The 25,858-nt window shown below is 38.1% G+C and overlaps 1 protein-coding gene across 2 annotated transcripts in view; it reads right to left on the reverse strand.

Annotated features, from left to right (window-relative positions):
• cwo (transcription factor cwo) overlaps positions 1-25,858 on the reverse strand; it is a 95,789-nt gene that overhangs the window by 6,408 nt on the left and 63,523 nt on the right. The window contains exons 3-5 of one of the 2 annotated variants that reach the window (XM_083112420.1): positions 10,709-10,793; positions 4,008-4,197; positions 1,591-1,782 (exon numbers count right to left, since the gene is read on the reverse strand). In XM_083112420.1, the coding sequence (XP_082968546.1) occupies positions 1,591-1,782; positions 4,008-4,197; positions 10,709-10,793 (467 nt within the window). The remainder of the gene's footprint in view (positions 1-1,590; positions 1,783-4,007; positions 4,198-10,708; positions 10,794-25,858) is intronic. The other variant, XM_083112421.1, reaches the window with a different exon arrangement.

Here is a 25,858-nt window from a genome sequence, read left to right on the forward strand (position 1 = left end):
TTAGATAAATTTTGACCATAGCTCATCCACCCTGTGATTCAAACCCATGAATCCTGCATGGCAATCAGGCACCCTAACAACTAAATCACTGCAGCTCCTTCCCAATAAAGTAATACATCATAAAATTTTACTGAATTTTCCCCCAAAAAATCAAAATCAGAGTACCACTGTTACTATTGTCAAGAACTATCAAAGACTGATTTGAATGTAGGAATGTGGCCAATGAAATTGACTGATTTGGTTAAATAACTATTTAGGGGGTACTACAGGCACCCACCCCCCTCCCTCAAACAAACTGAGTGAGTTTATGTTTTAAGTCCACTTTATGCACGGAAGGCTAATCAGGACTGGACCTACAGTTTAAAGTAGGATCTAAACCACTCTGTGCCTTTGATATCGAAATTGAGACACCTTGATTACGAAGGACTATGTTACCTCTATGCCATCAACTCGCCAAATAAAATATACTAGTTCTAAAATAAAACAAAATATTTGTCTGTGGTTTGTTCTACTGCTTAAAAGTAAGTTTGTTTACAACAACATTTTGTATTAACAATGATGAATCTTTAAGTTTTGGAATACAGTAAAACCTCGTTAATCCAGACTAATGGGGGGGGGGGATAAGTTGACAGGTTTAACGAAAGTCTGGATTAACTGAAATAACTTAAGAGAACAGTAGAAAGTGCATTAAAACTCCATCTATAGCAACAAAACATGTTTATTATGGTGTATTTAAAGGGCATAGGCCTATACAGTACAGTAAAATGTAAAGCAATACTGTACATACTCGATACCCATATTATGATGATTTACACGATTGACCTGGCTCTGCATCATTCTAGCCACATTTAAAACCTTGCATACTGCTTTTTTTTTCCATTTGCCTATCCAGATTAACGAGATTTTACTGTACCTGCCCAAAAGGCTTCTACACTTGCAAACAAAAAAAATTACATAATTTTCATGGTAACCAAAGAGTTAATTTTTTATATTCAGCATTATATTAAAAGTGTATTTAATTAGGAAGAAAGTGTGTAGACTCGGGGACCACACTTTCACATCTGGAAATAACAAAAGCAACAACCTTTACTTGTCTTAATATTATTTTCCGTCTAAGAATAAGCTGTATATTCATCATTTTTAGTGGTTTCTACCAGAAATAATGTTTCATTCATATCTGCTATAGTTTAAATCTAAAAGGGCTATTGTCATATTTTGGTGAAAATGAGACTGCCATGGAATTTAACTGTCCTTGGAGTTTAAGGTCCAAGTTGAATGGGCAATAGTTTCCAACATAAATTATTCCCCATTCAATTTGGAGCTTTAGGCACAAGAGAATCATCACTGAGAGACCCTGAATACCACTGCAGTCTAATTTCCATCAAAATATGACATTGGTTCTTTTAGATCCAAACCATAGAGTTTTCATTTTATTATTCGAGTGATTCTTATTTTGCTCAAGAACAATACATTACTAGATACAAGGCTGACTTAAGTAATTAAAATTTCTGAATAAAAACTTACACCATACATTGCATTTGTCTACACGAGGCACTGTAGGTCGACATTCAAAGATAAAGCATATCTTACCTTTTAAAATCTTATCGCAGTGTTTCTGAAGGTGATTTATCAGTCTCAAACAAAGGGAATCTCCTGCGAAAAAGCCCTCCACCTCAACTAGGAAATGCATTGTTTCAGACAGACACTCCTGATAGCCCAGGCGGTAGTGCTCGATGACAATAGGTCCTTGGTGTTCTGATTCCTTGGCCAGTTCGCATGTATCTGCAATGCAAGGATTCCATGAAATCTCGTAAACAAGATATATGGCCAAGAATCATATGTTCCCACTTTGAAGTAGATTACTTTTATCTTGTGGAGAGTGAAAACACACATTGATAAACTCATTTTATCCTTGTACCAAAATAAACACCGACATTTTTGCAATAGTGAAATCACTCATGGCCTTCACTGACAACTGAACTATTTAAAGGCCACATTACAGATAACAACCAGAACAAGGAAAGGGCTAAAAAGAAACAGACAAGTACTAGAGTGCTGCATCAAGAATTTTGGCTTGATCGTCTTAATAGTTCGCACAGATGACGCTACATGGCTTACGGAATTTACCGTTTCTTCGCTCGAGTGAATAACACTCGAACAGGTAAACGATCAGTATACGCTAAAAGCCCAGTAGTTCACGTACAGTGGGATCCATTAGTATTACCGTACAAATTGTCCATGACTATTTTCATTAATTTTTCTCTTGCATCCTATGTGTTTTTAAGCTATGGATTTTTATACATGCTGGTGCAGAAGTTGTAAACAGCTTGTTTTGAGTTTTCTTTTAATTCTTGAAGCTCTTATTGGGTGAAATAAAGTGCACAAACATGGTGATGGACAATTTGCACGGTAATACTCATGGATCCCACTGTACAACAGTAATTTGTTTGTGGTAGTGGACGTTCAAATATGCTCCGTGAAGCAAAAGACACAGTGAAATTGAAACTGAAGTGGACATAGTCAACATCTCCATGTTAAAATGTAATTTAGTGTATCTTACCAATACATAATAATATATGAAAATGAATAGATGATTATGGGCTGAAACTACCAGCACTAATTTTACACATATTGTTACGATTATTGTCACATTGAAATGATATTTGATATTCTATATATTTGAGTGAATCACGCTCGAGCGTGGGATATTCAATTGAGTTTGAGGCGAAAGTGGTTCAATGCAGTACTCTAACAAGTACACAAATTTCGTCATATCATGACAAACTTGTTTCGTCTATCTTTACAGTTGGTAAGAAAAAAACTTGAAAGTAATGATGCATTAGGTGGACTTGCTCAACAAATCTGAAACTATATGGATTTATTACTGCATTTTCTTAATGCATAATATGTACTCCACATATTCATGTTGATTGTGCACTCTGCAGTGATGCAAGTGCAAATTCCTAACTGGGTGAAGTTTTGGAATAGAAAAGGAGGATACTTGTATGGATCAACATGGAGACAGGGCAGTAAGGGGGGGGGATGCTAATGCAATTTATCGTGGGCAGTAAGGGGGGGGATGCTAATGCAATTTATCGTAAGTCCACTTTATGCATATACAGGCTAATTGGGACAGGACCTACAGTTTAAAGTTTGATCCAAAGCACTGTGTAATGTGCCTCCACCTGATATCAATTCCGGAACAAGGTGACGACATTACCACTATGCTATCGGGGTGGTCCATAATTTTATTCCCTTTTGGTATTTTGCATTGCCTTCCTGCCTTTTTTAAGCTGCTGCTGGCAATGAGGATGAATGATGATCACATGAAATTAACGAATGGAATTCTTGGAAACAAATCCAAGGCCAGGGTTCAAACAAACCCAAAACCTGCAGTGGAATGATCGTTAGATGACCACCTAGTATGTTTGGCTACCGAGATTATTAGCAGCAAAAATGTTGCCAATCCTCTCAAAAATTATAAACCTGTGTCTAGATATTCCCAAAAAGCGAGACTAGTCAGTAAGGTTATCTTGATGGACATTCTTTGTCTAAATTGACCTTGAACTTGCATAGGTAATTGCAGTTTTCAATGTCTATGACTGGTTCCCAAAGTTGGTGCCGCGGCTGGCTTACAGGGGCGCCGGTAAATGTTCCAATATTTTCACTAAAATGACACTTGTTCCAAATATGTGCTTATTTAGTACTTTTTACACATAAAATGTTTCTGAATTTGAAATGTGTGTTTATTTTTTAACTTGAGGCAAGCAACCTAACCTCACTAACTGAACGTTGCAAGTGTTAGATAGGCCTATATTCTGACTTGGGCGCTGCAGAAAAATCTAGAAACACTAAGGGCACCATGAAACGAAAAAGTTTGGGAACCCCTGTTCTATGAGAATATAGACACCCTACTGACTAGAACACCTTGAATTCATCAATGACCTGACTCATTTCAGTCCTGTACTACCCATTTTCAATCCAAACAGATTTTTCTCTTTACTCACCGAGTTGCTTACAAGCATGCACCTGTAGGTGCTTCATGTGTTTTATGGCCATTTCAATTATTTCAGTCTTTTCGATGCGTCCCCTGCCCTTCTTGAGATAGTCAGCTGGGATGAGTCTAGAAAGATCTGCTAGGCAGTTGTTCATCCGGTCTCGCCTCCTCTTTTCTATTATCCTGTGTGACATGGGGTCCTGCAATGATCACATACATATACATTTAGTTGCATATCCAACAACAAAATCGGAAAATGTCATGCTACATAGCGTCAATTATTTATTCTGCTTACATCTGAAGTTCCAAGAAAAACATGAACAATATTATGCTCTACAAGGGAAACAATGTCTATTAAAGAAAGTAGCCACCGGGGGGCACAGCAAGTCCTAGACACTATTCATTCATGGTGAAGCGTTGATTGAATGATGATGAGTACTGTGGGTAGAATTATGGAACAAACAAACAGCAAAAGCATGCAATGAAACTTGGAAAACTGCTCGGGGCAATTCAGGAGGTGCTTGAACATCCACTCTACAGGCTGGAACTTGCCCCCAGTGGCTTTCTCTTTCCTCATATGAAATTCTGACAAAGAGCTAATACGTGACTCCACTCTCGGGTGGCCACCAAAGGAATACAGAAATTCATCCCCAACAAACAACTGAACTTCCAAAGTAAATACGTCATGAAATAGTTTTGGATTTAGGTAACTTTTAGTATATCCGGCAAGATTTACTTTGCCTCCCATTGGGAAAGAAAAAAAATGTTCGTAAGCAGGTGGGGGGCTGGGGGTCAGTGTGTTAACCCCCCTTTGGAAATGGCAAAATATAGGACTGATTGCTTAAAAAAAATGTAAATTCTTATTTCAATGTTTCTGTTGTTGTTTAAAATGTGTAATGTAAATGAAACGGTGAGACCAAGAAGGGAAAGATTCCAGTCGACCTTACTTTCGGAAAATAAAAAAAAACCTCATAGCAACCAAAACTAAAAAGCCAGATGAAGAAACTTACAATTACAAACTTATTCATCATAACCATAGTCACAATATTCCATAAGTGGGTTTGTTTTTAAAACCTTTATTTTAGCTCTGATGTGTATTCAAAGTATGCAGCTCATTTTGTTCAAAAAGTGGAATCTTTTCCTTCTTTGTCTCGCCGGTTCAAATATTTACTAAACCGGGGCCGCTGAAAAGTAAAATGTAGAGTAATAATGATTGAATGGAAGAAAAAATATAGCCTTAATTTGACAATTAAAAATAAAAACATAACGAGAGAACGTGATTAAAAAGGAAGAGGGGGGCATGCAATGTTGGTAATTTCGTCCTCCAAATATATACGGGCCTGATCTTATGTTGTAGATGTAACTTGGTGGGGGCACTTGCTCTCCCCAAAATTTCAGTTTAATAAAATGTACTTTTGTTAACTTCCTAGATCTGAGAAGCAAAGTAATAAAGAATAATATTTGAGTAACAGCTATTTAGCAAATGTGTGCTATTTTTATGGGATGGAAAAGGTTTCGAAATTTTTGAGCACGATAAAACAGCAATGGACTTCCAAAACCAAAAAATGACACTTAATAATTAATTCGCCCCCTTCTTTTTGTTATTCATTAAATTTTCGATATTTTTATTCTCAACAGTCATTATTACCATGTTTGGTGAGGGACGCGTCTGGATTGTAATGATCACATTGTAAGACAATGGAGTTGATACAACCCAGAAGTGTCCGTGACTGTACAATATTCTATATTAACTTTCAAACTTTTGTTTTCTCCTATCTGTTCCCCTCCTCCACCGACATTCACCCCCTTTCTAGTTTTTCCTCGTATAATAAACATTTTCGAGCAAGGCCTCATCTCCAGGAAGCTATCAACTCGCAGCAAGTTACGGCACCTAGCGACCTGTTGAGTGAAATGAGTCAAGGCAAAATGTATAATAAACCTTTTCCTGCTTCCACAAAAATAGGCAATAATTAGGCTGGAGACTTCAATGAACTAACCGATCTCTAACTACGCACTGGTAATGAGCAGGCTGGAAAGTTCATACAAACTAACCGATCACAGTTGTTTTTCCTCGCGTTTCTGCTATCCTTTTTATAACTGCTCATTTTGGGGGGAAAAACTACTAAAATATACGAGAATTCCGGAAGCACACGAAGACATCCGAAATAACACGAAGACACCCGAAATGACACGAAGACCAGAATATTCTTCTCTAAACACCTCAGGACTTCGGCGTGGAAATTCCGCAAGCAGCTTCTGCGCATTTCGGCTCGGCGCACTGTAGCAGCGTTTACATCTTATAAAACTAACAATAAGCAAATCTAGTGACAGTTTTAAAAGTCACCCCACCATGAAGTGAATATCGTTTAGCCGCCACTGCATGCACACGAATACATAGCGACACACAAATCTTTCTACATGCCTTTGCAAGTCGAGCATCTCTGGCAGAACCTACCAGGGTCACAGAACCAACCAGCATTCGTCCACAGCTCATGTTGCCAGCTGCCGTGCAGTTTCTCCAACGCAATGAACCCTCACCATGGCTACGTCTCGGAAAGTCTCCAACAGCTAGATTCACAGACGTCCAGCAGCCAGTCGCCGTCGAGGGAGAAGTGTTGTGTTGATGTCCACCAGGAGGCGCTGGTATGTCTCGGTCACGTTTTCGATCCCCATGGCAACAACCTATCCCCGCGGCGGTCCACGGGGTTTTGCATAAACTGCGCCCCCGTCCCGCCCTCTCACGTGAGCGTGGGATCCGCAATGTGATAAAGGGGAGCACGTTGCCAAAGCAAGATGCGGTATCACCTGTCTGTGCCCATAAGGCTGTGGGTGTTTCTACGGTAAACAAGCTTTGTATTCAAGAATTCCAACACCGCAAGGCTGCTCGTCTAGTACCCAAACCCCTTGCTCCAATACCCGATTGCTCATTCCGGGAGCTGGTACCCGGGCCCTGGATTCCAGTACTCGGAACGGTACCAGATACCCCAGTCCGGTTCCCGACAGCCGATACCAGCCTTGTGTCTATACAGGGTGTCCTCAAAAATGTTAACAGGAATATCAAAATCAAGTGCCCATTGCATTTTGAAGCGCTGGCATTGGAAGAGTTACATAATGGCGTATTCTCCCCCAACTTTTTACATATATATAGAAATTGCCGAAAAATTTGAAGTTGTAGGGCTCTGTTTTTGTTTTATTTGCGAAAATCTAATTAACACATAATAAATATATACAATAAATAAGAATTGTTGTAGTAAACCAGGTCAAATTTTCAGAATACGCCACCGAGTTACATTTCAAGAAGAGTTCATGCTCTCACTGCAGTTTGTTCGGACAGGAGAGTGCAATTTTGTGAGTGGTGCTTGGCAAAATATGCCGAACAGATGGATTGGATTAAGAGGTTGAGAATAATACCTCCGCGTTCACCAGACCTCACGGCGCTGGACATTTTATGTAGGCATAAAGTTTGCGTTACAAAACCGGCAAGAGTCGACGAATTGAAGGAAGTCATTGAACGACAATGCGCACCAAAGTGATGATTCTTGATTGCGATTCCATTGCTTCAGTTTCCAGCAGTTTGAAAATAGCAAAACGAACTGGATCTTAATAAATACTGACTGTTTTGTAATCATTAAAGGTGTATACTTTTTGGGACACGCTGTATAACAGTCGTACTATATTTCATGCATCAAATGCGCAAATCTGAAAACTTTAATTTGTTCTTGTTGGATAAAATTTTATATTTTGATGAAAAACAAGTTCCGTAACTTCTAAAGCATGTAACAGCGCTCACTGTATCAGTTTCGTGTATTCTTTATTATAATCTTCAGTCACTTTTCTACTAATTTTGGCAGGCTAATCGTGATGAGAGTGAATGGTGATTGGATCAAATTGATAAAAGGACACAGGAAAAAAACATACCTAGGCTAGAATTCGAACTTAGAGCCTCCAGGAGCGAGATCGTGAGTTTATCAAGACTTTTCAGTTTGGAACTCATGAATGAAGCGTATTAAAATAATACAACTTTGTTCCGAGATGGCAACACTGGTTCTCGAATATTCTAGTGCGGGATTTCATCTGAAATCACCCTGTATATTCGTCCCTTACCAGGGTTGTGGTTATACAAGACCTATTAGATGCAAAGCCGTTCAAAGGCACAGCTGCTGCCATCTGCACATCTCTCAGACAGAACGAAAGCAAGGTCGTTGGGGCTGATGCGCCGTGTTCACCGCAAGGTGACTCCACCGGAGATTGATAGGTGCTTCAACCCTCGGCAGGAAGAAATTGAAATCACTGACGTCAAAGCTTTGCCCTTCCCCCTCAGTTAACTTTTGCACGCGACGACCGAAGCACGAACAGGACGTCTGTGAGCGACGAGTATCATTCAATGTCTCTAGATCACAGATTCTCGAAAACTGAAGTGATATTCGTAGCAGGTGGGCCCCGAAGGCAGCGTAAGTTTTAAATTTGGGGGAATGAGAGTTGAACATGTTGGGTTATCATTATCATCATCTTGTTCATATGTAATCAGTGGCAGCGATTACGGGGGCGTGCCCCTCCCTCATTTTTTGCCCCCGCACTATGGCCTCTTCATCCTAAGCCTTGTCTACCAAGAGAAATAAACTACCCCCTCCCACAGTTTTGTTTTTGCATTCTTTGATGCGTAACCTTCGAACTGTACGGAAGAGGGGAAAGTGAATTTCCCCCACTCCCACCCTTATTATGTCTGCTTTTTAAAAATAATATAAAATGAAACATGAAAGAATGGCAAATTATAGCACAGACTACTACTAGGAAAAGGAATCACAACCCCTTTCTGAAATCCCTAAAGAAGGCACAGTTAGTCCATTTTTCTTACTATACTTCGCTTTTTCTAGAACACGAGTATATTAGCCAATGAATAGAAATGGTGATTAGATCAAATTGATAAAAGGACAAACAAATGCTCCGTTCAGTTATTGAACTTGGCATTATCGTCTTAATAGAACATTTTTTATATGTCGTTATTGTAGGGTGGGATACTAAATATTATCAGCAAATTGTCCCTTACCATATCCATTCACTTTGTTTAAGCAATACGAAGTTCATAAGCGATAAAAAACTACAACGAAGTTTACAACCTCTGCAACAGTACAATTCCATTCCTTAAGCACGTAGGATACAACAGAAAAATGAATGAAACCAGTAGTGGACAATTTGCCTGGTATTATTTGTGCATCCAATTGTATGTTCTATACTTTTGATAAATTCAGGCTCTGTACATCTGTACACTCGATGAGGTTAAAGTAGGGATGGCCAAAAATATCCGCACAAACACTAACCATTATCTTTGTAAGTCGCCACTTTGTTAGAGCAATTTGAGTCGAAAGAGTTGTGAAGACGCTCCTATGGTTATGAACAATATTTTGAAGAGTTCGAAACAACATCGCCCTTTGTCTGGCGATTACGCAAGGTCTTGTGGAATGATGGAGGGGTGGTTGACTCTCGATACAGTGCAAGGTGGAAAGTGGGGGCGCAAAAAATCCACCTCGCTCGTGTGAAAATGTTATCTCGAGGCTCCCCGACTGGGAGTCGTTAAGGTTCACAGAATATGTCAATTAAACATGAAGAACCTTCTTGAACAAGGGTAGACGAAAATAAAGGATAACCAGAAATAATAAATTTACTTTTTATTTCGGCAGCTGATTTACGGCGTTTGGCCTGAAGAAATGTTGCTGCAATGGATTTAATTTAGTTCGTGAATTATTTTGTTAAAAAATTCGAGAGTTTACTTCTCTTGATATACGTACAGGGTCAACGGAGTTAGTAATAAGGTGTGTTTTATACAGCGTATATTGATACACGTGTAGACTGAATTGTATCTTCTGCAAATATGCTGTATAAGGAAACAAACTGCCGGAGTACTTGTTGAGGGGTATCCCTTATTGAAGAACACTTTAGCAACCTTTCGTCCTGACGTCAGCCGATAGGATAACGTAACGGATTATGAGAAGAAAGTGTTTTTATCATGAATGTATGATATAATATATGCAGAAATAATGTCTGAAACCTGCCCAGAAAGTTTTGTAATCTACCTATCTATATTTGATGCCAACTGGAATCAATTTCACCACAAAAGTGTTACTTGTCTCGGTCCCCATCGGCATCGAACTGTACTCCAATATACAGGGTGTTCCGTAAGTCTGGACTCATAGGAATTTTCAATGCGCCTCCCTGCATTAAGTGTTTACAGTGCCACATTACCTTAACGCACTGTTTCCCGCACATTGAACTGTACGCTGAGGATGAATAAAGTGGTCTCCAAGGAATCCAGATCTCACTCCGCACCTAAAAGTCGTGGTATACAAGGTCAAGATTCAGAGCATTCTCCTCCTCAAGGGAAGATTTCGTTTTCAACTGCGTATGCCATAGAATGGCGGACACTGAACAAATTCTATATGTTCTTTCTCCTATCGATCCAGACTTACGGGACACCCTGTAGAATATAAATCAAATTTGATCTCACTATAAACTCTATCATGCTCAGGTTTTTAAAAAACAACTGTTATTACTGTAAATAGGAACATTAAATGTAATTTTTGTTGGTAGTACTACAGTTTTTAAATAAACATTATGCTATTAACCTCAACTTAGTTAACACGAAGTACCACAGCAATGAATTTACAAATTCAAAAATTAATAAAATTTTAAAAAAAATAATGGAAGATGTCATACCTGGCGAACACTTACCCTCGCGGTTTTCTTTTTGGGGAAGCCGAACTCATCCTCTTCGGTAGAGACTGGGCCAAAATTCAGGTTTCTGAAACATATAATGAAAAAATAGGATTATAACAACATTGATCAATTATTTGAGAAACATTGATTACAAATACCTGCAGTTATTTATTTTTCTTTTCTAGGCAGGCTTCCTTTACTCTTACTGCCCTACCATAACAGTAACTTGGCGGGGAGCAGGGGGCACTTGTCTTCAACTTGTCCACCAGAAGAGAATTATTTCTTTTGATTTTAAATTAATGTTGTGTACAGTGGGATCCATGAGGATTATCGTGCAAATTGTCCATGACTATTTTCATTAATTTTTCTCTTATATCCTGTGTGTTTTTAAGCGATGGGTTTTTATGTATGCTTGTGCAGAAATTGTGAACATCTTCTTTTGAGTTTTCTTTTAATTCTTGAAGCTCTTATTGGGTGATGGACAATTTGCACGGTAGTAATACTCATGTATCCCACTGTACATGTAACAATTAGTTCTCATGTGCAACAGTAAAACCACAGATGTAAAACTATGACATCTCAACCATCCAAACCAAATGAAAGAAACAAGCCATTTTATTGTATTTGATAAATTTGCAATAAACACCCCCCCCCCAACAACATTCTGTAATTGATTTATTCTATTTTATATCGCTTTTCTGCAAGTTTTGGCTAATCGCGAAGGTGAGGATGAATGATGATAAGGTGTTATGTTTATCCCAATTTTTATTATTTGCTCTTGGAGGTAGATCTGTATGCAGAGGTGTAGTTAGGAAAAGGTGTTGTGTATTAATACTGTTGTCGGTTTGCAATGAAATAGATTTAGTAAAATTTTCTCGTTCTCTCGGTTCGCATTTCGTACATTTCTATAAACACCATGCCATTGCATTTACGTATGTGTGTGTTGAGACCCGGGGCTCCTTCCCTGTATACAATTTCAGTTCTGTCTTACCGCTAGATGGCGTAGTGGTAACGTCGTCGCCTCGTAATCAAGAGGTCCCGGGTTCGATACCCGGTGGCAGGCCCGTAGCCAGAATTGATCTCCACGGGGGGCTCACGGGTTATCAGGGGGCTTCGTACATCAAGTCCATTTTTCAAAAGTTTTAACAGTATTACATGAAGGTAAATTATGTTGGGGGGGGGGTCATTAAGTTACATAAAGTTTAGAAATATCACACAAACCTTACATCTTCTCTATATCTTTCAAATATCGCTTGAAGTGTTAATTGGCTGATACTCAAATCATCCTTTACTACACACTCCATACTACGTTTGATGATGCAGACATTTATATCACACAAGAAAAGATGTACATTAGCCCCGTCTAAGTTGAACATAGCTTTCCATCTAGTTGGTTGAAGGTAATTTCCTTGCACCACTCTGACACTGGATACACCTGCACTACACCGAGTGTCAAAAAGTGCAGTCAACTACACGGAGCTAATATTCAATCATAATGCCTAGCATACATTCCACTCCCCGCCCAAAACAATGAAACTCCCCTTCGTTCCCAAAACTTGGGAGCTGTTAACCTTTGACGCAGATGCGGAGGAAATTTGCATAATGACATCAAAGTCACAGATTTTTGTATAAATGGGACGTCGCAACAGGGACAACGAAGGTACAGATAAAGAAGCTCCCCTGTGAAGGAACTTTTTGAAGTCTAGAGAAGAGAATCTCCTAAATGCTTGCCGTTATTTAGACTTCTCCTTATAAATAAGATGAACGAATGTAATAGATGCTGTTCATGCTCCCTGAATTTATCCTTCAACAAAGTTGTGAGCAAAATAATACCTGCTGTCTCCTTTTTCACTCTTCACTGCAAACAAATTACACAAAATAGTTTTCCCTAATGTCAAGGGGGCTGACAGTAGTTCCAAGGGGTTCAGCCCCTCCCCCTGGCCCCTGCCTGTCTACGGGCCTGCCCGGTGGAGGCACTAATAGGTCCGGAATCCACTTTAATCTGTAGGTCCAGTCCCGATTAGACTATCTGAGCATACAGTGGAGTTTAAACTTTGACACAGTAACGCAGAGTCGCTCAGACAACAAATATTTAGTTTACAAACAAGCGTGGACCTGCGCAGAAAAGAAGGCCATTTGGGACAGCAGATATTTTCGGCTTCCATGTGATCATCACGTTTCATAGCAAGCCACCAGCACTCGCTTGCAACACCTGAACCCGATTATGTGTAAACACGTGACTAGTGCAAGTAACACGGCCAGCAGATATTACGCCCAGACTCTCACCTTCACTTTTCCCCTCCCGCGACAGGAGTTTCCTTGGAATTCCGTCACGTGTCGCTGCATTCACTCAAGGTTGCTATTCCTGTAATCGCAATTGTTTTCCGTCTTTGATCATTGTCTGCATTCTTGGCTTGTGCAAGACACCTACACCACAATTAATATGTCGTATCTGTTTGCTTATGACGTCACTTTGTACAATGAATACGTTACACTCTAAAAGCGCAATTAGGTATTGGAACTGACGATGACGCAATAGATCTGGATTTTCTTCTTTTCAGTAATTTTATAAGAGTCGTTTATACGATAGTTGTACATGTCACAAATGAAGTCACAATATACAGAGTTACCGCAAAAATTCTGACCAAAATGAAAAAATGTCAGAAAAAATGGCTAAGGAAATAAATCGTTCAGGAAATTGGCGTGGGAAAATGTCCACACGAATGTCCATCATAAAAAAAGTAATAATAAAGTCACACGAGAAGCAAAAGGGAGGAAAAGTTGGGAAAAGTATAAATATACTGATTATTCATTTATAAAGAAATATTTCGGCAAAAAAATATGTAAGGTTTCGATGGGAGCCCATCACGTTCATATACTTAAAACACAGTCATTATACATTATTTTAATGAAGACAAGTTACTACCAAGTAAAGGTTAATATAGCATCATATTTAGCATGTTGGTCTAGTGCAATAACTGTTCTCTCAAGCCGTAATAATTGTAGACTGAGATGCAAAAGTATTATAACAGGCAAGTTGTTCATCACAATGTTTCACATAATGCAACGTCCAAGAAATGAAACTAAACATAAATAAATAAATAAATAAATAAAGCAGTTGATATCCTTTGTAGTTGTACAGTGCATTCCATGAATATTACCATGCAAATTGTCCATGACTATTTTCATTAATTTTTCTCTTGCATCCTATGTGTTTTTAAGCGATGGATTTTTATGTATGCTGGTGCAGAAGTTGTTAACAGCTTATTTTGAGTTTTCTTCTTAATTCTTGGAGCTCTCATTGGGTCAAATAAAGTGCACAAACATGGTGATGGACAATTTGCACGGTAATACTCATGGATCCCACTGTACGTACCAGCATCAATGCAAAAACACCTAAGGTGTAAGAAACGTATGAATGAAAATGATAGTACATTTGCCTGGTCACTGATTAGTAAATTGCCCAACACGGCGAACTCAATAAAAGTTTACGAGAGGCATTTCGATTACAATTTACCCGAAAATTTGCTCATTTCTGTTAAAAGAGCGCTCTAATAACGCCTATCGTCGTGCCAAATGCAAAACTTAATGCAGTCAAATGACGAACGAAATTCTCTTTGGGGACATAACGAATGTGGCGCCGCCGCCGGAAAAGTTTGGCAATGAACAGCTCCATTCAAACAATTTGCCGAGGAAAAGTTACATGAACTTCTTGAATTAAAATCCTTACAAGGTAAAGAACTTGTGCGTGGATAATAAGGAGATGAAGATATAGTTTTGGTTTAAGTGCATCATTGAGTTATGTGGCCGCGGTGGCTCAGTCGGTAACGCGTCTGACTACCATGCTAAAGGTCCCGGGTTCGATCCCCGGGCGGTTCATATCCGGGAACTTTTCTAACGGTGGAAGCGGCCCCGGCGCCCACCCAGCGTCGAATAACATGGGTACCTGGGGGAAACCCTGGGGGGTAAAGGCGGTCAGGGGCGTGATGCTGATCACATCACCCCCACTCACGACCGGATCAAGAAAGTGTGGGGCGTTACCCCCACACCCCCTATACGCCTTCATGGCGTGGTGCTATGCACAGGGGAACACTATCTTTTTTTATCTTTTATTGAGTTATGTTATAGATAATCCGAGTCTGTGGTGAAATATTAGCTAGTTGCGTGATATATAGTTACAAACAAATTCAAGCTTAAATTGTGGATTTAATCATCGTTTTTATTGTAAAAGTGTTCAGTGTTATTACAAGACAGTACATTTATTGAAACGTAAGTTAAGATTAAATAATCTTGTGATTTAGAAGATAAATCAGTGTTAAATCTAGATAGCATGGAAGGCTCTGGGCCATCCAGATAAAGTTTCCTGCTTGTAAGAAATTCAACAAATTTCTTTCAAGTGAGGGAAAATGTCTAGCGAGGAAATTATTAATCAAAGCAGAGAGGACGTCCAAATGGAGATGAATGAAGTAGTGGAAGTAAAAAAGGACACGTCTTCAAATAAAGACGGAGAAAATATGGATGTTGAATTGGTTGCTAAGCAACCAAAAAGTCAGAACACAAAACGAAATCGAGCAAAAGTTAGTGGAAAGGAGGAATCTATAAATGCTCCAAAATTTTTCAAAGCAAACGTATTAGAGCGTACAATGCAATCAAAGGACAATGTGAATAAAAATGACTTATTCTATCCTGGGCACGATGGCCCATATATTGTGCTTGTTGAAGGTGCGGAACACAACGTTGGTAGCTTTAGTGCTATTATGTTAGGTAGTCACTTAAGAGAAGCTAGAATTAAGGTGAATTATGTTAAGGCATCGGGTCCTAATCGTTCAAAGATTTACTTTTTAACATCCAATGATGCAAATGACTTTTACTTGAACAAAGAGTTTCAGAAGAAGTATAAAGTAAATGTCAAGATCCCGAAGTGTCTTTTACACAGAATAGGACTAATATATGGGTTACCGTTACATATAAATTTAGAAGAAGTACAAGATGAAGCAGAGGCTGAGAGAAATATTCCAATAATCAAAATGGAAAGAATGAAGAAGATTTATCAAGAAAATGGGGAATTTGTGTTCAAACCGACCAAATTGATCAGCGTAACGTTTCAATCACAAAGGTTGCCCTCGCATGTAAAGCTACTCAGTAACATATTTCAGGTACAACCTAAAATAAAATCTGTGATGCAGTGCAGGAATTGTTTCCGTTTCTCTCACACAAAGGATGTTTGTAAGTCCAAAGCGATGTGTCCAAGGTGCGGTGATTATGAACATGATGATATATGTGCTGCAGTACCTAAATGCATAAATTGCGCAGGAAATCATCTTGCAACTGGGAGGTCGTGCAGTGAAAAGTTAGTTCTAGTAGTTCATTTATGACCGAAAGAGACGATTATTCTTATGCAAACATACTACAAGATTTCCCAGAGTTAAAAACAACTAAAGCAGAGTCTTCCTTTGTACAAGCTCCAAGTTCAGCAATTACAACAGGTAACAGATATGAGGTGCTGGCCACTGTAAGAGATGAGGAATCAGGGACATCAAGAAACTTATATTCTTGGAAATCTTCTCAACCTCATCCTTACAACATGAACAATAGTTATGCTGATCGAAGATTTGGGAAGATATGTAAAAGTAAAGAAGTTATGAAAAATAAAGGTATGCAAAATCTAAAATCGTGTGACAATCCTCAAACCCAAAACGAACAAGAAAGACCAGATTATGTATTACTAAATTCCCAAATCAGTCCAACGTCAGTGACAACAACGGAAAAACGAAAATTACGAACTAGCATCCCACAATATGACTCTCAAAAGCAAATAATGATTAGTTTGTTACAAGTTATGGCAAAACTAACGTCGAACATAACTGTTGACTTCAGAGAATTAAAAATATTCTAGTCGATTGTACAAATATTACTTCACAGTTATTGAAACTTATTGAAGAGCTTGAATCATATGAAGATGCTCAACATTAAATATAATAATCAGTAAGTTATCACATGCAAAATATGTTTTTGTTTGTTCAATGGAATTTATGCTCGTTTCCTTCAAGAAAACTTGAACTCATGAAACTGATACAAGAGCATCATCCTCTCATTATATGTGTGTGTGAAGTATGGGGTGATGGAAGAGTTTCAATTGAAATAAAAAATTATCACGCAGTAATTAATCAAACAGGCGGAAAAGGAGTGGGTATATTTATACATGAAAGTCTGGCATTCCAACCCATATCATTTTATCCCAATTTAGTGATTCTTCGAGAATATCGGGTGGAAGTAGTGGGAATACAAGTGCAAATTTTGAATAAAATATTTACTGTTATCTCGATCTATATACCATCTACCTATACATCGCAAAAAATTGCAGTGAAAGATTTAAGGTCTAAAAGTTGGGATGAAAAGTTCGTAGGCTAACATAGTAAAAAATATTTTTTTGACAAAATTCGATTTTATTATTCAATATAGTTGCCTTCGAGGGCGATACAACGATTATAGCGGTCATACAATTTTTCGATGCCATTTTTATAGTACGATTTCTCTTTAGCCTCAAAATAGGCCTCAGTTTCGGCGATTACCTCTTCATCAGTGCTAAATTTCTTTCCAGCGAGCATTCTTTTAAGGTCTGCAAACAGGAAAAAGTCACTGGGGGCCAGATCTGGAGAATATGGTGGATGGGGAAGCAATTCGTAGTCTAATTCATATGATTTTGCCATCGTTTTCATTGATTTGTGACACGGTGCATTGTCTTGATGAAACAGCACTTTTTTCTTCTTCAAATGGGGCCGTTTTTTTGTGATTTCATCCTTTAAACGCTCCAACAACGCTATGTAATAATCTCAGCTATATCGATCAACTTCACTTTACGATCATTTAAAATTATTTTGTGGACTTTTTTTATGTTTTCGTCGGTAACAGCCTCTTTGGGGCGTCCACTGCGTGCATCGTCGTCGATGCTCATTTCGCCTCGTTTAAATTTAGCAAACCACTTCTCAACGGTTGATTTTCCTGGTGCAGAGTCCGAATAATGTTTATCAAGCCAAGCCTTGGCTTCAACAGTATTTTTTTTTCGCCAAAAAGCAATGCTTTATTAACACACGAAATTCTGTTTTTATCCATTTTTTCACAATAACAAAAGCTGCTTCACTCACAATGCTATATCTCACGAACTAATTATCCGGCAGCTGTGAAATTTATACACGTATCTTTTGAAGGTTAGTACTAAGTAAAAATCACATGGATTTAATTCTAGTAACGCCATCTATGAGTCAGCCTACGAACTTTTCAGCCCAACTGTTATGATTAGTTCATTCAAGACTCCATTAATCATAACTGGAGATTTCAATTGCCACCACCCATTGTGGGGTCGACAGGCAGCAGATAAGTTGGGTCGAACTCTTGTTGAATGGATGGAGGCGGAACAGTTAACTATAATAAATGATGGTTCACCTACTCATATGCCTAGAAATGGAAGTAATCCGTCATCTATAGACTTAACATTAATTTCAGAAAAGTATTGTGCAGACTTTACATGGGAAGCCGATGTGGACTTGAGAACAAGCGATCATTATCCATGTTATTTTTATGGCTTATTGCCATGCAACAAATGAAAGAATATTAACTATTCGCAAATGGAAAGTATTCAAAGCTAATTGGTCTAATTATACTAAACTTTTAAATATTTATTTCTCAGAGGATGATGGATTAAAACCTGATAATATTACATACGAGGAGTTTGTAAAAACCATTTCGGCTGCGATGGACTTGAGCTGTCCCAGGGTGATAAAAAGTAACACTTCCCAAAGATATACTGGTGGACAGAAGAGTGTGCTGAAGCAAAACTACATAGAGTCGAATTAGCAAGAATATACTCACGTCAACCAAATCCGGAGAACTGGATAGCATTCAGACACTCTGTGGCCAAATCAAAGAGATTATGCATAAAAGCAAAAAGAAAATCATGGAAATTATTTTGTGAAAATTTACACCCAAGCATGAAATTAGGATATGTGTGGAATAAGTTTAGGTCACTCAAAAATCCTCGTACAGCAAATGTGGTCCCTTTGAAATCAAATTGGAAGACTGAATTTATTCAGAAACTCATACCTACAGTGTCAGACGGAGTAGTTGAAACACCAAATGAATTATGTAGTTACACATCAAAACTACGTTCGGCGAAAGGTTTTGCAACTCCAATTTCAAAAGAGGAAATCTATGAAATCATCGGCAACAGTAAAGAATCTGCTCCAGGGATGGATGGAATTACTTATTCGATGATCAATCACCTTCCGGATGTAGCGTTAAAGGCGATGTGCACAATTTTTAATAAATTCTTAAATAATGGAAACGTACCAGAAGATTGGTCCAAACAGTTGATTATTCCAATTTTAAAAACAGGCAAGGACCCTCAAGTAGGTAAATCATATAGACCTATAGCTTTGACGTCAGTTTTAGGAAAGATATTTGAGAAACTGATACAAAAAAGAATAGAATGGTTTTTAGAAAGCCAAAACATATTTCAGTTCGAACAAATAGGATTTCGAAAGGGATTAGGATGCCAAGACGGATTAATCACTCTTTCCTCGAATATTTTTGACTCACTGAAAAGAAACAGAATTGTATTAGCTGCATTCTTAGATGTAAGCGCAGCTTATGATAATGTAGATATTAATATCCTAATCCAAACAATACAACAGCTAAAAATACCTCACAACTATGTTTTGATATTATGGAAGTTACTCAGTAAAAGATCCGTATATTTCCACTTTTTCAGTGAAAGTAGAGGACCGTATTCAGCCTGCAAAGGGTTACCTCAAGGAAGTCCTTTAAGTCCTTTGTTATTCAACATATATATGATCGGGATGAAAAGGAAATTAATTCCAACAGTCAATTATCTTCAATATGCAGATGATATCTGTATCTATATGCCAACGACACAAATTCATACTGATTTTCCTGTTTTAGAGGAACAAATATTGGAAGTGCAAAAGTGGCTTGAAAGTAAAAAACTCTCCATTTCAATGGAAAAATCTAATTTTACAATTTTTAGTAAAAAGGGAACACCTCCAATAGTTCACTCAATGTCCCGAAAAACAAGAATTCCCATTACATCCAGAGTAAAATATTTAGGTGTCATCTTGGATGAAAAACTAACTTGGAAGGACCAAATTAAAGCAATACAAGTCAAATCAGAAAAAGTGTTTAATTTGTTCAAAGCAATAGCAAATACTCAGTGGGGATGTCATCCTCGAGTTATGCTTTTATTTTACAAGAATTATTTTCGGCCTATGATAGATTATTCTCTACTGGCAATGTGTAACTTGACAGAAGGAAAACTGAATTCCATTGATGTCATACAGAGGAAATTCTTGAGAAGATGTTTAGGCGTTATGAACAGCACTCGAAACGTAGTAGTATACATGGAAGCGGGTGAATGTTCCATTTCATGTAGACAGAAGATGTTAGCAGCAAATATGCTCTTCAAAGTGAAATCATATTGTGAGCATCCTTTCAACAATGTACTAACAAATATGATACACTTATATGAAACAGGAAAAATAACAAACAGAAAATCTGCTATGTGGATAGAATTGTATAATTCGTTTTGTCAAGAATATCAGGATGTTCTACAGATGCGTTCACGGCTTGTTTTTTCATTAGATTATCCTCAACAATCTCTGGATAATATTCATTTCCCTCGTTATTCGCACATATCGGAATATTTTACTCAATGGCCAAGTTTTTATTTCATATACACAGATGGATCTAAAAGTGAGTCAGGAGTTGGATGTGCAGTGTACGATCCACAACGTAAAACAGACCTATTATTTCGGCTTCCACAAGACTGTTCAATATTTACAGCAGAATCTTACGCAATTTACCAAGCTTTAATATATGTCCAAAAATTAAATTTACGAAAATTCTTAATACTTACTGACTCGCAAAGTGTATTACAGGCTCTTAAATCTTCGTACAAGAGTCTTTACAAATTATCCCCTTATATTATAAATTGCATACAATTAGTTCAAACAATACAAAAATCTGGAAAAACCATTGAGTTTTCTTGGGTTAAAGCTCATAGCAATATTGCAGGTAATTCTCATGTAGATGAATGTGCAAAGAAAGCAGTGCGTCTTCCAAATATTACGAACTTATCATTATACTATACGGATCTTCTCCCTAGAGTAAAGAAGAAAATTCTGAATGAATGGTTTGATTGGTGTCGAAATGAACTTACAACAATTGGAGAATCATACAGACCATTTGCTGAATTCAAAACACAAAAACCATGGTTTCATCATGTAAGTGCTACAAGAAATGTAATTGTATTAATTAATAGACTGAGAACGGGCCATTTGTGTACTAGGCAACATTTATCCAAAATTGGAATAACGAACAATAAGAAATGTGAATGTGGCTGGGAAAGTGCAGATGCACAACATATAATACTGGAATGCTCAAAATATAATAGAGAGAGAAATATCTTGTATAAAACTTTAAATACTCTAAAGGTTCAGTTTCCAACAAATATGTTAAGTTTAGTTGTTAATCCAGATGTGAGAATTGGTTATAGTTTGTTATCATTTTTAAGGAAGTGTAATATACAATTGTAAAAGGCAAAATGTTCAAAAAAAAAAAAAAAAAACTAATATCTGTAAAATAGGGGGGATGGACTGATAATTTTATTGTAAAACAATTGTGTGTGTATTGTTATGGACAAAAAACGGCATAAAATCTGTTAGGTTCCAAATAAAGGAATGAATGAATGAATGAATAAGGAGATGAAATGAGGGGAATAGCTACATTTGCGTATAACGTGTGGGGAAGAAGGGGTTTGCTGTTGTAATAATAATAATATAAATCTCAATACGAATCAAGACCTTCTTACCTGATAAAATCAGAAGGATACATATCTTTCGTCCACAGAGCGCTTTGAAAAAAACCACAAACACGCTTCTCTCACACAGAACATAGTAATACGGAATTCCTACCAAGCGCATATACGCTTCGGAATGCGATGCGCGTACGTTGTTTTCAACGTGCAAGTCGCGTGAATTCCGCACGATGGTAGATAGCCCGTGATTGGGTGAGTGACCCTGGGTCGACAGGTTACATTTCCCACCAATCCATATCTTTGTTTTTCCACGATGGACACGAGGGGAGGGAACAGTAAACATCACGCTATGTTGGGAAATTACTTAAAATATCTCTGGCCTCTGCACGTAGTTAGGCTGACCAGATTGTGCAGGAACTATGAGGTTCTTAGATTTTGAACACCGAAGGTATCAACTTACATACTCACACATGACGAACGAAGTTAACCGCCGACAAAATATGGCACTGCACACAGAACATTAAAGCAAACATATGATAACTTTCTTGTTAGGTCAGGCCTTGTTTCGGTTCTACGAGAGCTCGATATTCATTCTTCGTATGCAGCCATGCACTTAAGAATCACTGTTGCCACTGACTTTTATTTTTTCTGGCAGATAAGACGTTGGTACAGTATTGCTCGGGAAATTGTCCACGACTATTTGCATTAATTTTTCTCTTGAATCATGCGTGTGTTAAGGAATGTATTGTTACGTGTGCGGGTGCAGAGGAGAATAAACATGGTGATGGACAATTTGTTTGGTAATACTTATGCCTTCTACTGTACTCTAAGGAAATAAGATCAAGCTAGCAGAAAACCCTGAGATTAAATCTATCGATCAATTCATACAATGTTGAACGATATTTAAAAATAATAAAATATTTGAAAAGTACCATTTGACTTTTTTAAAGCACGTCCTTCTTCCTATTCTTTTTAGACTTTTACATCCTGATTCAAATTTACGTTTCCCATGAATCACCTAGCGGTGACCTTGTTCTCAACACTTACCATTCAATGTTTTCAATGCTGCAGATGAAAAACCACACGTAAAGCACAAATATCAGTAGGTCTAGGATCAATAACATTATAAAGGTAACATCTACATTAAGCAAAAATAAATAAAACACGAGTTTAGAGATGTTACAAACAATATTTAATTTATATTGCGAGAGTAAAATACAGAGTGTCCGAAAAGTCACGCAACCCGGTGTTTATGACCGTATAACGGAATAGCGAAACGGAATGAGAAGAAACGCTTTCTGCCAAGAGAATGCCCTGTATATTGGGAAAATTTAGAGAGACAAACATATGTAAGAACATGCATGTTTTAATAACAAATAAGCAAAGTGTTGCCAAAGGCGGAAAAAAAATATTTGCATATCGTGTGTATTGATGCACAGAACTCACTGAGGTAAATTATTGCAACATTTCACAATACCAACGAACAATTTGGATGGCCATCTAATGAATTTGACAGAAAAAGAACTTTGACGAAGTTTCAAAAACATTGCAGAAGGGAATAAATGGGCTGTTCCAAAAATCGATGTTTTCACAATATTACGAGGGACACTGGCAACACTGTTGGTGTCACGTGTCACTAACAGACGTGTTTCACCTCAGGCTATCACACTAAGGCACTTTTAACGACAAAGGAGAAAGTTGGTTATTCTCGAACATATGCAATAAATTACATACACCTTGCAATCCTGATATGTGGGTATCGCTACAAATTAAAGCAAATGTTTGAAGTGTCCACCATTTTCTTGGATACATAAGTTGGTTCGCTTGATCATGTTCTCAGATACCTTCCTGAGGGTTGCAGCACCGATATTATCAATTTCCTGTGTAATGTTTCGTTTCAGATCCTCCAATGTTCTTGGTCCCGTTTGGTATACTTTCCCCTTTAAGCAACCCCACAGAAAAAAAAATCTCCAGATGTTAAATCGGGCGAGCGACTGGGCCATAAATCCTTGGATATTAGACAATCACCAAAAAATTATCTCAGCATACGAAGAGATTCATTAGATGTATGTTGTTGTAGCCAAACATCACGTTCGTCTTCTTCCAGGAGAGCAACGAATTGCATTATGAGATCCCCGTACACAGCAGTATCCACTGTTGTCTCAAAGAATAACGGTCCCACTATACGACGTCGCGATATTCCACACCATACACCGATTTTCGGAGAGTGCAAGGGTAGTTCATGCAACTGATGTGGGTTTTCTGTCGACCAATGCCTGGAATTTTGGCTGTTGACATACCTATCCAATTGAAACCACATATCAGGATTGCAAGGTGTATGTAATTTATTGCATATGTTCGAGAATAACCAACTTTCTCCTTTGTCGTTAAAATTGCCTTAGTGTCATAGCCTGAGGTGAAACACGTCTGTTAGTGACACGTGACACCAACAGTGTTGCCAGTGTCCCTCGTAATATTGTGAAAACATCGATTTTTGGAACAGCCCATTTATTCCCTTCTGCAATGTTTTTGAAACTTCGTCAAAGTTCTTTTTCTGTCAAATTCATTAGATGGCCATCCAAATTGTTCGTTGGTATTGTGAAATGTTGCAATAATTTACCTCAGTGAGTTCTGTGCATCAATACACACGATATGCAAATATTTTTTTTCCGCCTTTGGCAACACTTTGCTTATTTGTTATTAAAACATGCATGTTCTTACATATGTCTGTCTCTCTAAATTTTCCCAATATACAGGGCATTCTCTTGGCAGAAAGCGTTTCTTCTCATTCCGTTTCGCTATTCCGTTATACGGTCGTAAACACCGGGTTGCGTGACTTTTCGGACACTCTGTATAATAGTTTTGCTGTATTCTTGCACAATGTTAAATACAACGGAAGTACTCCAAGGTCCTAATTCTACACATTAAAAACTCTGACCGTACGATTTGTTACATTTGTTAATAATTACATTATTACTGAATTTAAACTGCTTAGAATTAATATTTCTAATATACTTCACTGTACATATCAACGTTCACTAATTATATTAAGATATTTTAGTTCACTATGTACATAGATTTATGTTTTCAATTTTTCCAAATTATATATCAAAATATATCTGTGTGTTTTAGATTTTTTTTAAAAAAAATTATACGTTCTTGGCATTTTGCATTTACTTTTAAGATAATGAAAGCTGATACGATACTTCCGAAGATATGAATGAAATAAAATTAATATAATATAAGACTATTCATTATGTGTGTGGACCACATCTAAGCTGTAAGTCGTATTTTTACAACGATTTGAATCATTACACTGATTTGATCAATGTTGATGTGATTATTCAGTTAATTCAAAATGTTTGTCAAACCAAGGGAGAAGGGGGGTTGGACCCGATAAATCCTTCCCTTAATACGGCAGTTTCTACTTCGAACTCTTGCTGCTTATCACATCATTTTGATCAGTTTTGCACAAAACCTTACAATTATCTCCCCGGGCCCGGCAAACGCTCATCTATTTTCTAAGAAATGAGTAAAGTACACAAAACTAAGACGAGTGAGTGAGAGGAGGGGGAACGTCACGAGCACACGGTGAATGCCCGAATTATAGGTGGCTCTGGTGTCGCCAGACAAACGACCTCGCGGCGGGGAAGGACGTTCGAGTTCGTTCGCCCTCGAATCGAGGCTGTCACGTGACCCCGGCCACGAGATTATTCGAGTCAACGCTCTATCGGGCGTAGCAAGGAGGGGGAGGTCACGCGCAGAGGAACGCAAGTTGTTTTTTTTTAGTCTTTCCAAGGACACGCGTGTCCATCTTTCCACGCACTGAAAGCGGAGACTGAAGAGCAACAGGTGAGTTCGTGTCAAGTGATAGATCGCCGGTATCGAATAACATTCTGCGCTACATTTAGCGTAAAAATGTATGTTAGACCACGAGAAATGTTCCTCTGAGGAAATCAAGAATTTTCCACCTGGGGAGAGGGTGTATGATCGTTTAAACCGCAGCGCCAAGCGCGTACACTCTCTCCTGGGAAGCCTCTGGAGCAAGGCAGCGCATTAGGGGAGAACAGAGTGGGCGCCAACTTACCATAAATTAGCGTTTCAGGTTAGGTTAGGTTAATAATACAATATAACAACTTAACCGAACCTTAACTTAATTAGCGCTTAGCATACGACTAAGTATATTAGCTCTTACATTCCTAACTGGCTCATGTGACTGTTCGTAATTAGCATCGGCACATGTTCCGAATTGCTTGGTGTTTAAGTTATTCACCGTGCATTCGCTACATCAGACACCGTCAAAGTTTCCCTCACTCGCAATA

Source organism: Lepisma saccharinum, chromosome 26 (genome assembly GCF_977018435.1).
Source record: "Lepisma saccharinum chromosome 26, izLepSacc3.1, whole genome shotgun sequence".
Lineage (NCBI taxonomy): Eukaryota > Metazoa > Arthropoda > Insecta > Zygentoma > Lepismatidae > Lepisma > Lepisma saccharinum.